This window comes from Lissotriton helveticus, chromosome 5_1, assembly GCF_964261635.1.
Source record: "Lissotriton helveticus chromosome 5_1, aLisHel1.1, whole genome shotgun sequence".
In the NCBI taxonomy this organism is placed as follows: domain Eukaryota; kingdom Metazoa; phylum Chordata; class Amphibia; order Caudata; family Salamandridae; genus Lissotriton; species Lissotriton helveticus.
Window position 1 is genome coordinate 385,496,467 of NC_136065.1, and position 12,291 is coordinate 385,508,757.

The 12,291-nt window shown below is 43.3% G+C and overlaps 1 protein-coding gene across 10 annotated transcripts in view; it reads left to right on the plus strand.

Annotated features, from left to right (window-relative positions):
- Positions 1 to 270: 270 nt before the first annotated feature.
- The window catches only part of EIF4G3 (eukaryotic translation initiation factor 4 gamma 3), a 1,426,031-nt gene continuing 1,414,010 nt past the window's right edge, over positions 271 to 12,291 (plus strand). For 3 of the 10 annotated variants that reach the window (XM_078642559.1, XM_078642560.1, XM_078642567.1), the window contains exon 1: positions 271 to 756. In XM_078642559.1, the coding sequence (XP_078498685.1) occupies positions 617 to 756 (140 nt within the window). In that variant the 5' untranslated portion in view covers positions 271 to 616. Of the gene's footprint in view, positions 776 to 12,291 lie in introns of all 10 variants that reach the window. The other 7 variants (XM_078642563.1, XM_078642561.1, XM_078642572.1 and 4 more) reach the window with 4 other exon arrangements.

Genomic DNA, 12,291 nt, shown 5'->3' on the forward strand with positions numbered 1-12,291 from the left:
GGAAAGTACATTATCCCCATATTTTTTTTTTACCTTCACTTTCCTCTTCTGATATATTGGCATACAATGCTTTACTTCAGAAGCCAGTCTGATATTGGTAAGAGCAACGAGGCATCGCTTGGTATTTCGATATTATTACTTGAAAAACCAAACATACCAAACATTTCAAGTTTTCCCGGAAATCACCGATAATTTCCGATTCTCCTGGTCTCTTTTCCGCCCCCTTTTCCCTCCTTCCGAGTACTTCCGAAGTTATCCGGAAATTGCCGAGAGTCCGTCCGCCGGACTGCTGGAGGCGGCCGCAGCGCCATGTTGGATGCTCTGCTCCTTCAGTGAGGAATCCCGCGGCACCCCTGAGTGCCCCCCTAACCGGAACCGGCACCCGTGACCCCGGGGAGGGGGAGAGTCCCCCTCCGATCCCGGGCCCTTCAGAGCCAACTCCCTTCTGGGCACCACCTACACCCCGTGCCCCTGTTGCCAGGGAGACCCCCTTATCCCTCTACCTAACATCAGTGGCGGCCCGGGGGAGGCCGGACCTGTGAGCGGGGCGCACCGGCTCCCCCTCCCCCTGGTGTGCCTCCCCCCGGCCCGGGGAGGGGCAGCCCCTTTGCCCGCAATGAGTTTACCGCAGAAGCCGGCTTTGAAGGCGGGAGCCGGGCCTGGGCTACCGGCAACAGCAGCAGTGCCCCCCCAGCACCAGGCCGGCGCGCCTCCACCTGTGGCCCTGCCGGGGCTGAGAGCCTTGCCTGGAGGACAGTATCCTTCACTTAGATGGGTGGGTGTCAGCAGCCTGCACTGGTGGTCCAGCTTAGTAGACAAGCAGTAAAGTATTCAGCATTGAACATGGGGGCAGTATCTATCACTGTGGGAGGTGGGGGCATTTATCATTGAGGGTTATTATCCTGCCCAGAGTATGGGAGGGAATAGGCTGTAGCCTATAGAAAGAGGTGCACTAAGGAAGGATTATTTGTACGGAGGGGCTGTGAGATCCCTCCACTGATGGAATGGTGGTAGTAGTATCTCCGGAAGTGTGAGGTGGTGCTGTTACCTATATGAAGGCTAGCAACCTGTACTGAGAGGTGTCAAGAGACCTTGTATAATGTGGCGAGGTGTTTGAAGTGAATGAAGGAGCACTATGTTCCGGAAAGATATGTTGTGATTGGTTATTGGGCCTTGGCGCATAATCCACAAGGTCAAGCCCTTATTAATGTTAGCATCCTCCCCTATTGAGACCTTGGGGTGCCCACCAACAGAGGAGGCGGCAGCAGAGCACCGCACTGACGTCTTTGTGGGTACTGGCTAGTTAAATACTACTGCAACTTAAAGCGCAATTTGCCATCCATGCTGCTATGCTGCTGTAGGGTGAGCTGAGCCATCTATTAGTCTAACAGGTGTGTCTAGGGCTTTGAGGAGAGTTCACTCCACCCTGTTACAAAAGAGAACCTTGGGGCATTATTCACAAATGAGGGTGTAGGTTCTCTTTGGTTGGCAGCCTGTTTAGGTCCTCCGTCATACCTATTCCAGCCTCCTTCACTCATCTGTATATTTCAGAACATGATGCTTTTAGAGGCAGGTAAGTCGCTCTTCTAGTGCTTCAATAAATTGATGGCGAACCTTCAAGTGTCTGTTTTTACATTGGGGCCTGTATTGCTTTTCCAATGTGCATGGACTGGAGTTGAACATGTGGGACTCTGCACATAGCCCTGAACACCGCTTTAGTAGACTCGAACAACTAAAACAGGCAGTAAAGGCTGGGCTACTTTAAGTATTCTATTCACGGGTTCGGATGTGACAAATATAAAGTATGACAAGTCTCTGATAGTGATACAAGGGTCAATCAAGTGCTGTGTTCGAGGTGCATGAAGAGAACAGTTGTTTGTCTCATAGACGTAAAATCATTTGGTGCCTCTCGTCAAGGTTGAGGTACATTGCCCGAGCTCGCATTTTAAATATAGGACCTGGAACTGTAGATCGGAATTTGTTTAGCCTGAATTATTTCGCTCTAAACGGCGAATAGAAGGGTGTGTTGCATTGCCAGATTGAGGTGCATTGGCTTAAATGTGCATAGCTAAGCAATCTATACGGGCCAATTCTGAGTTTCTTTGGGCTAGCCACTTCTACTGGAATAATAGCAAGTTGATGGAGGAGAGGGCAGGATGGCAGTTTACAGAATGAATTATATGGATTGAAATGAGCGCTGCCGAGGGATAGGGACGGCGCATCGTTAAGTGTATGTGGGTACCAGTCCCAGTAAACTATGTGCGATCGACAGGGTTAACGTACTTTCACATCCCCATGCTTTCCAATACTATGTTATACGTGAGCACTGATGATAATGACTATTACTGGAATAGCGTGTGATGCTGCAGGACGAGTATGAGACATGGTTAAAACTTTATTTGTAACAAACTAGTGTTGGTCTTTCTGTTTATTTCCCTTCATACGCCTATCGTTCGGTTGGTGTGTGTTAGTCAAAGCGTGTGATGGAAATGAACCACCAGCGCTCTCCGTCGATTACCCCCCCCCCCCTTCCATTGCGTCTTGCAGATTCCATGGGTGACCATGTTGTGGGCCGCATCATTGAGTCACAGGAACTGGGAAGGGTTTAAAGGGAAACGAAAGATAAGCAGTGCAGCAGCTGCGCTGTGTCATGTGTACACAGACAGGGCTGTATCACGAGGTTTCCTTCGTCGGACTTTACTTTCACTTTTAGGCATGGTAACCTCCTCACTTGCAGGAAGCTGAGCTTCTTACAAGCTGCTTCAATTGTAAAGGCGAACGCCGTTTTATGATAGCATCTTTTGACTATTGAAACACTCCTGTCTTAAAATCAAACATTGTTTGCAGTTTTGTGAATTTGTTTGGGTTTTCTGCGCTGTAGGAGTCGGATTCCAGCACCGGGGAGGGTTGGGAGTCTGATATAATTTCTGTTGCTTGGGGTTTTTGCGCTGCTAGTGGGATCACTTACAATGCGGATTGAGTAGAGAATTTTAGGTTAGAGGCTTGAACTACAGAGCCTGGGATACCTGCACGTAGGAAGGATTTTTCTAGTGCAGGGAGTTAGGTCCTCTTAAACTAGTGTGCAAGAGGGTCACTTTATCTTGGTTTGTGTAAGATATTTTAGTTTAAAGTATTTGAGTTTTGTAGTATCCAATGAATATCTAGTTTTGGTTATTATTCATTCTGCATATTATGCACACCCCAAATACAGCAGCGCAAATTTAATACAACATAAGTCACATCGAACACAGGCTTATACTCATCATAGAGTGAATAACACCATGTATAAACGGACTGAGCATTGGGTGTCTGTTCCAAGGATTCGCCCTATCACCAAGATGGGGTGAATCATGCATTTCGATTCGCTTTCTATTAAATGAAATATAGAAGTGCACGCACTTAATATACAGAATACCTGGTTGCTTTTGAGAAGTGCAAGTACTCTCCCATTAAATGTATTGCAGCCGTTCTGTGAAGTGCAGGTACTCTCACTTCCAAATTAAAGAAGTCAGGTACTTAGTACTGGACAGTACCTTCCCATTTAAAGCTCCACCCAGTGCTCAACCATCACATGACGCAACAAAGCTGTAGGAAAGGCTCAGGACTTAGTGTTCGCTTCAGATCAATGTTTGATGCCTCCTATATAGTCTGTGATGAAATCAGGAAGCATATGCTGCAAAGAACAACAAATGTCTCCAGTTTAACACAGAACAATGACAAATGAAATAGCCGATCGTGTTAATGGTTACTATATATGTTGCAGGTTACTGAGAATATTTTTATTTTGGCATGAACATTTAAATATCGGGTACTTTCCGTAGGGTAGAATAGTGCATATGCTCTATTAGAGGCTGAAACATAAAAATCAGTATTTGAAGGTAAAAAGAGGCAGCATGCTCTGGCGACACTGTTTTAAGTGAAGTTTCGAAGCTGGACTAAGAAATTCGGTCACTTAGATGTGTTGTAATAGGTAGCGTCATTGAACTTGTATGAAACAGTTCACATGCAAAAAACTATGGTCACCTAACTGTGAGATTCATAGAACGTTTCTTTGGTACCACTACTCTTCAAATTGATTACTTTCCATGGTTCTCCAAAATAGCCTTTATAATTGACATTTAGAGCTCAAAAATTGTAATCTTCAGCCACGATGTCTGGTGCTGAATGTGAATGACGAGCGATGTCCGCTCTTTGAATCTTTAATACCATTTTTGAAACTGAAAAACAAAAATCATCTTCACTTAGGGGCCGATTATGATGGCGGACGGACCTGAGTCCGTCCGCCACCATAGAATAGGAGGGACCGTCCGCAGGGGCAGCAGCGGTTCCTCCGTGCAAATTAGGATGTGACCGCCATCCTGGCGGTCACATCCTGTATTTTTAACATTGCGGTGGGTGCTGCTTGAAGCAGCACCCGCCGCAATGTTAAAAATTTAAGTTGTGCATTTGCATGCACAAAGCGGCAGGCACCGCGCGGTGCCTGCTGCTTTGTTCAGGCAAATGCAGGGGGGTACCTATGGTACCCCCCATGTGCATCCCCCACACCCCCTTCACCCAGGGGGCCCACAACGGGCCCCCGAAGTGAAGGTCCGTATGCTTTTCCACGGCGGAAAAGCCGCCGTGGAAAAGCATACATTCTACGCCATCCTAATATGGCTGGCGGTGTCTGATAGACACCGCCAGCCAAGTTAAAGCTTTTCCGCCGCGGTCGGAAGGCGACCGCGGCGGAAAAGCTGTGGACAGATTGCAAGACCCACCAGCCATCCTAATTTGGCGGTGGGTCTTTCAAGGCTCCGCGGCGTTTTTCCCGCATCCACCGGGTCGGCAGTGGCTTCCGCCGGCCCGGAGGATGCAGGAAAACCGCTATCGTAATAGGCCCCTTAGTTCTTTTCCCTCACCACATCCACCCCCCCTCAAAAAAAATGTCTGTAACACTGTGATGTTACAACAGCTTCCATATTTGTTCTTCAGCAGGATTTGTTCACCAGAAGCATCTTTAAGTTTGTTTGGCGCTGTTTGGTATATTGTTTAATTTTGTTGTCATTGATGCAGTATTACTTCCATTAACCAGGTTCACAAGCTTATTGGTGTGTCCCGCGATCATGTGACACAATTTTGAATATAAATAGGAAATAATTGCAGGTAAGGCGGGGAGTGCAGTGCCTAACTCTTTCTCATATGAATGGTCCCTCTGCGCACACACGCTGCCCTCAGAACGTTCTTTGACGATCTGTTCCCTGCTGGGATGGCATACTGTGCAACTATGCACATTTAAACCTTTTTTGTGAAGCTGGAAGGTATGCTTGTTTTGAATAGTCAGTGAAGACATTCACATCAAGTATTGGCAAAGCCAATAGATTGTACCTTTTTGAATTTTGGTTTTGTCACTGCTTTTTGCCGGTGCTTTGTAAAATTATTTTTGTCAGAAAGTAACAAATGTGGATTACTGAAAAGTTAAAACATGAATCTACACCATGGTTTAATTTAAAAGTACTGGCTGGTATGGATGAATTTGTTCAACGGAAGGAGTCATGAACCAGGACACAGGGACTGCTTTAACATTGTTTACTGGGTTTTGGAGACCAATGTGACTCGCTGTCATTTGTACATGGATTGCATTAGATTTTTTGTTAAAACAGGATAGTAGTTTTTGAAGCAAATCAGGAAGGCTAACTAGAGGTTCTTGTGTCACAAGAATTTTCTTTCTTAGAATATATTTTGTACTATGAGGATGAGCTATTTAATCAAATGCACTTGATATTGAGAGTTGAGTATCAATTCTCAGACCAAATAAACTTCGAGTTACACAAAACTTAATGATCTGGAAAATTGATAAACCATATGAGACCAACAGCTTGATCCGGTATTAAACTTACTATGCCACCAGTTTGATTATCTGTCGGCCATATTAACATGGATTTTTACTTTCATTTTGAATACTTCCTGTGTGAGTATGTAGATCTTTTACGCTCTTTAATGTTTTCCTAATTTAAATATCACACTCTCCATAACTGTGGCTAGATCTATTTTAGACAACTTTCCTTTTCCCTCCACAGTGTGCTTCCCAAATTCAGGATGCCATTCACTACCGAGCAACTTCTCATTGAAACCGATTAGCATGAGTTGAAGAAGGATATACATTGATTATGCAATAACTAAGATCCTTGGTCAATAGTCCAACAAGAGCCATTATTATGTTTTAGAAACAGTGAGTCCAATATAAATATTGACCTGTGTGCAATATTTGGAATTTATTATATGCTGAGTGACACATTACATGATAGTTGTTGCATAGAGATATCTTTTGAGACCTGCTGTTGTCAGTGTGAATCTTTTTGTATATTTTATAATTGATTTGAAAATTATATAAACAATGAATTTATATATTCAGTATTTTAATGTTTCCGTGACATGTTTTTCTCTTTACGTTTCTTCTGTTATCTTAATTTCTTGTCTTTTTTTTCTTTTATGAAAGCTTGTCATTTTTTTGGGCATTAGTTTTGTTTTTTCTGCAACTTTTTAATAGGGGTAAATAAAAATGTGTCGTGCCCCGATGAATCTGCATATCCTACATATGGTGTTGGGAAAAAGTGCTGGCAAGGCAGTTCATATTTGAGATTTTTTTTAGATGAAGATACATTTGTAACATTTAAGGAAGATTATAAAAAATGAAAACTATTAATTTGTCTTTACCAGTCAATTACATTTGAGTCAGTAAAAGTAGTGAGCATAACGAAACATTTGCCTAGCAGCCTTACTGATTGCTCTTAATTCAATGACTTGCTCAAAACTAATTGCATGTTAACAGAAAAATGCATAGATTCCAGCACTAAGCTGTACGGTCAGCATAATATTTTATTTAAAGGGACTTACTGACATGCACATTAGAGAGTTACCTCTGCGTCACCCCTATGGCAATTGGGGAAATGTTTACTCCCCTCAAAAAACAAAATGGGGTCTGTTATAAAACTCACAGCCCACTACATTGAGATCCTCATGGGTTGTGGATGCATGACATAGAACCATCTGCACCCCACCCTAACAGATGTTATGCTGTATAGGAACCACATCTGGACCTGTCTGAAATGACATTGTCTGGTGGCCTTTTTCCAGGCTGAGGTTTGGTTTGTTTTCAAAGGCCTCACTTGCAGCACTTGTGTGACGTGCACTTAATGCAGGTACAGCACCCATGCTGTTACTGTATTTGTCCTGCTTGATTATTGTTTGTTGAATGTTATCCATCACAAAAGCTTTTATTGAAGAAAAAGAAGGATCTGTTAACAGAAAGACATTGATCGGTCAATTAGACTTTCCTAGGTTTTTGCTTAGGCAGATGTGAATGGTGTACTCTCTTATGTCAAGCTTTGTAATAAATTAAAAATTGAACAAAAAGACGTAATGTATTACATGTACCATACAGTTATAACGCCCCTAAATGATTAATGTAGTACAAGATCTTAAACAGAAATACAAAGCATGGCTTTGCTACTGGTCAACTAGAAATCATAGAACGGTGAGTAGGTTAAGACACAGGCATAGGTGCATGTTTCGAACCAGGAAATAATTTTGCCAATGTCTAGGTGCCCTATAACAGCTCAAAATTAATTGATATCAAGTGACACAAATGTTGGTAGATGTAGATCTATCAAAGGCAGTGTTGGAGTTGCCACCTTTTTGTCATTTTGTTTTTCATTTCAATACGTTTTTTTAAAATTGAGAATCACATGACAACGAAAGAGAAAAAACAACATATATGAGGAGGAAATGAAACTACAGTACAATGGTTATATTGGAGAAATAAAGTTTCTCCAGAAACTTAGAGAGAATTTCTGTAAATCCTATTCCTTTTTTTTAACGGGTAATTGTTCTTCTGCTTTAATAGTTTATGTAGCTATGAAGTATGTTAATTTATCTTGGAACTAGGAAATCAGACATTAGGCGATTTAACATTTTTTTAATCCTTCTTGTCTTAAAAATACCCGCCATGTCAGTGAAACATTTGGACATGTGGCTACTCCTTGTCTTGGGATAAAAGGAAAACTGGTATGTGATTGACTACATTACATTGAATTTTGCTCTGTTTTATTATTACATTGCTAATGAAGCTTTTTAAGCATAAAAGGTCTCTAGGCTTTTAGATGGGCAATTTAGCCAGTATATTACACCTCAGGCCAAATTTATCTTATTCTTTATTTTTGTTCTAGGTATACTATGAAAACGCTGAACATTACATTCATCATATATTACTTGAATATACAAAAAATCGCAGTGTGTGCATAAATCTTAAACCTAAATGCAAATCTTGACAGATACAAATTTGTGACTTAACTTCCTTCTGCAGGAACAAATTTGGAAAGGGATATATTTCAATTATAGATTTATTAAGTAGTCGAAGATTGCCAGTTGAGGGGCAGAGGAAGAAGACTAAGTGTGAATTTTATTGGGTAGTATTCTTTATTGCTTGATTAACTACAATCATTACTTTATGCTTGATAGCAAACATTCTAAACCACGTAAAAAAACCTTGCCTTCAATAGAGGCGGTATCAACCCGAAGACCGTAAACTATGGGATGAAAACAATGTCCAATCCAAAACAAAAGTGCTTGTGTGAGCACCATCTAAAATAATGTTCTTCCCAATTTCTGGGGTTACTAACCAGCTAAAGTGCTGTGAGTTGGACTCATTCAGTCAATGATGTGCAAGCCTAATTTCAACAGACAATAAAAACATATTGGCTCGTAAGGAGCTGAGGGGCAGAACTCCATCTGTGTGAATGATTTCCAATTTTGGTCAAAGGGCCCTGTGGTAAAGAACTTGGCAATCATGGCCTAAATGTAACATACTAAATCCTATTGAGCAGTCCACCGGGCAGCTCTCCCCCCCTTCTTTCTATAGATGTATCAATCCCATGGGCACCCCCTGAGCCCATCGTCAAGAATAAAATCTTCACAAGGTACATGTATAAATAAGCAAAGCTTCTAAAACCAACTAGTGAAGTCCAACTGAACACAAGTTGTGTAGAATAAGTGAGCTAATTGGAGCACTTGATTCTCAAACTGGTATGGCAAGAAGAATAATGGAGTCTTTTGTTCCTGTTTTGAGTGGTTTCACTTTTGGGTGTTGCAAATAGATTAGTTGTTATTTCTGTTGCAGATATGCACATCTTGCAGTTAAGAATTATGTGCTGATTCTTTCATTGCTGGGTTGTCTTGCTGTAACGGGGTTGCGCTGGAGGCTTTGAATTGCTGATTTTGCTTGTTATTACTTTATCCTTTGATGCTTACTGTGTTGGTTGTTTCAAGTGTTCAGACTGAACACATATTGATTGAGTGATTGCTGCCATGGAAAGAATACTATCCTACTGATTTTCTATGAATCAGTCCACCATTCATTTACTGTGGGGTCTTGAATATCATTTGGGAAACCTCTTCTGAATGTGGTACTGCTATCATAAATTATTTAAACAAAATTGAAATAGACCTGTGGATTGTTGTAATAGGTAAAACATTGGATAATTAGATCAAGGAGGGGCTTGGACAATACAAAGGGTCAGAATGTATACAGAAATGTCACTTAATTGCCTTCATTGTAAGCCTTCCTTATCATGTAGTTGCATGAGGAGAAAAGGCATAAAGATTCAAGCGACTGTCTCAATGTAACTGATAAAGGAATGGGAGTGAAGTGAGGCTGCAAGTATTGCAAACTGATGATGATGATGATGCTGCAGTGATGGAGAGATGAGCATTGTGACGGCGGGAACTGGGTAACCAGTTGGAGAGCAAATGGGCCAACTGCAAGACTGTGCTCCAATAGTTTCACTTTCATCTGGGTTTATGCACTAACTGATGTTGCAGAACTGCTGAATCGAGGCAAGGGGACAGATCGTTTATCATATACTAATAGAGTTATGGTTTTGGGTGCAGCACGTTAATTTAAGTTGTTGTACCGCACCATCTTTTCTTGAAACCTGACCTAAAGTCGGGCGAAGTTTAGTGATCAGACTTTCTGAGCAATATCGTTGTTACTGTCTTGCTGTTCAGGTATCGTAATTAAGTTGAAAATAAAATAGATTTTTAAAGTAATTCTGTTACCTTGAAATACTTCAAGGACAGTTTAAACAAGCATTTAAAATGCAATAGGTCTCGCCTTTGATTAAGTTAAAGCCATTTGCTTTGCTAATGGTATTGTATAGCAAAGCAAATGGCTTTATCCTAATAAAAGGCAAGATCTATTGCATTTTTAATGCTTGAACCTGGACTGTTCCTCTGAAGAAACAAAAGAGTTACAGGCAGAAAAAAATACAGAGAGCAGCTCCATGTTTGAGGATGAGCTCGATTTATCAACTGGCACCACAACATGCTTCTAGAACAGACATGCCACAAAGTTACCGTCATGTGTATTTTCAGCACAGGATTGCCTGCTACACCCAGCCCACAACGTAGGCCACAAAACGATATACTAAAATGTATTTTAAGGTCTTGCTACGATTGCTCTGCTAATACGGTCGTCGGCACACTAACAAAACCATACTTGCACAGGAAGAGCTAGTGTGATCCACTCACGCCTTATCACCAGCGCCGAGCGCTGAGTTCACACCACGCTTATCTGACATTTACAATATGGCCCCCTCTCCGGATAAAAAGAGCATTTGTTCTCAGAGGGGCACAATGGAAAGGAGTTAAGTTAACTGTTAGTCAAGTCAAGTCAAGTCATAAAATTTATATAGCGCACTACATACCCAGAGGGTTTCAAGGCGCTTAGGAAGGGGAGGAGGATTATTTGTCAAATATCCACGTTTTAAGCTGCTTTCTGAACGCTAGGTGATTCTGGGTGAGGCGAAGGTAAGCGGGGAGTGAGTTCCATGTTTTGGCAGCCAGGTATGAGAAGGATCTGCCTCCCATGGTGGTCTTGTTGATGCGAGGTACAGTGGCGAAGGCTAGGCTGGAAGAGCGAAGTTGGCGGGAGGGGGTGTAGAAGGACAGTCGAGAGTTGAGGCAATCTGGTCCGATGTCGTAGAGTGATTTGTGTGCGTGGGTAAGCAGACGGAAAGTAATCCTCTTATTGACGGGTAGCCAGTGGAGGTCTTTAAGGTGACCAGAGATGTGTTCGTTGCGTGGGATGTCCAATATGAGCCTGGCTGAGGCGTTTTGGATTCGTTGTAGTTTCTTCTGGAGTTTAGCGGTGGTACCTGCGTAGAGGGTGTTTCCGTAGTCCAGTCGGCTCGTGACTAGAGCGTGGGTGACTGTTTTCCTTGTTTCGGAGGGGATCCAGCGAAATGTTTTTCTGAGCATGCGAAGAATGTTAAAGCAGGAAGAGGATACGGCGCTGACTTGTCTGTTCATTGAGAGTGAAGAATCCAGGATGACGCCAAGGTTCCGTGCGTGGTCTGTCGGGATGGGTGCATTTCCGAGGGCTTCCGGCCACCAGGAGTCGTCCCATGCAGAGGGGGATTTACCTAAGATGAGGACTTCTGTTTTGTCTGAGTTCAGTTTCAGACGGCTTTGTTTCATCCATTCGGCGACTTCTTTCATTCCTTCGTGTAGGTTAGTTTTGGCGGTGCTGGGGTCCTTGGTGAGAGATAGGATCAGTTGAGTGTCATCCGCGTAAGAGATGATGTTGAGGTTGTGTTGGCGGGCGATGGCCGCGAGGGGGCTCATGTATACGTTGAAGAGGGTGGGACTGAGTGAGGATCCTTGTGGTACGCCGCAGATGATTTCAGAGGCCTCGGACTTGAATGGTGGGAGGCGGACTCTCTGGGTTCTTCCGGTGAGGAACGAGGTGATCCATTCCAGTGCCTTTCCTTGGATTCCGATGTTTCTGAGGCGTTGTAAAAGGGTGCTGTGGCAGACTGTGTCGAAGGCTGCAGAGAGGTCGAGGAGGATGAGGGCGACTGTGTCTCCATTGTCCAGTAGAGTTCGAATGTCGTCTGTTGCTGCGATGAGGGCGGTCTCAGTGCTGTGTTTGGCTCGGAAGCCAGATTGTGAGGGGTCGAGTGATTTGTTGGCTTCGAGGAAGGCGGCGAGCTGGTTGTTGACAGCTTTCTCGATGACTTTGGCCGGGAATGGAAGAAGCGAGATGGGGCGGTAGTTTTTGAGTTCGGTGGGGTCTGCTGTTGGTTTTTTCAGAAGGGCGGTGAGTTCAGCGTGTTTCCAGTCTTCTGGGAAGGTAGCGGAGTTGAAGGAGCAGTTGATGACGTCTCGGAGGTGCGGAGCTATGATGGAGTCTGCTTTGTTGAAGATGTGGTGAGGGCATGGGTCTGTGGGGGATCCAGAGTGGATGGAATTCATCAG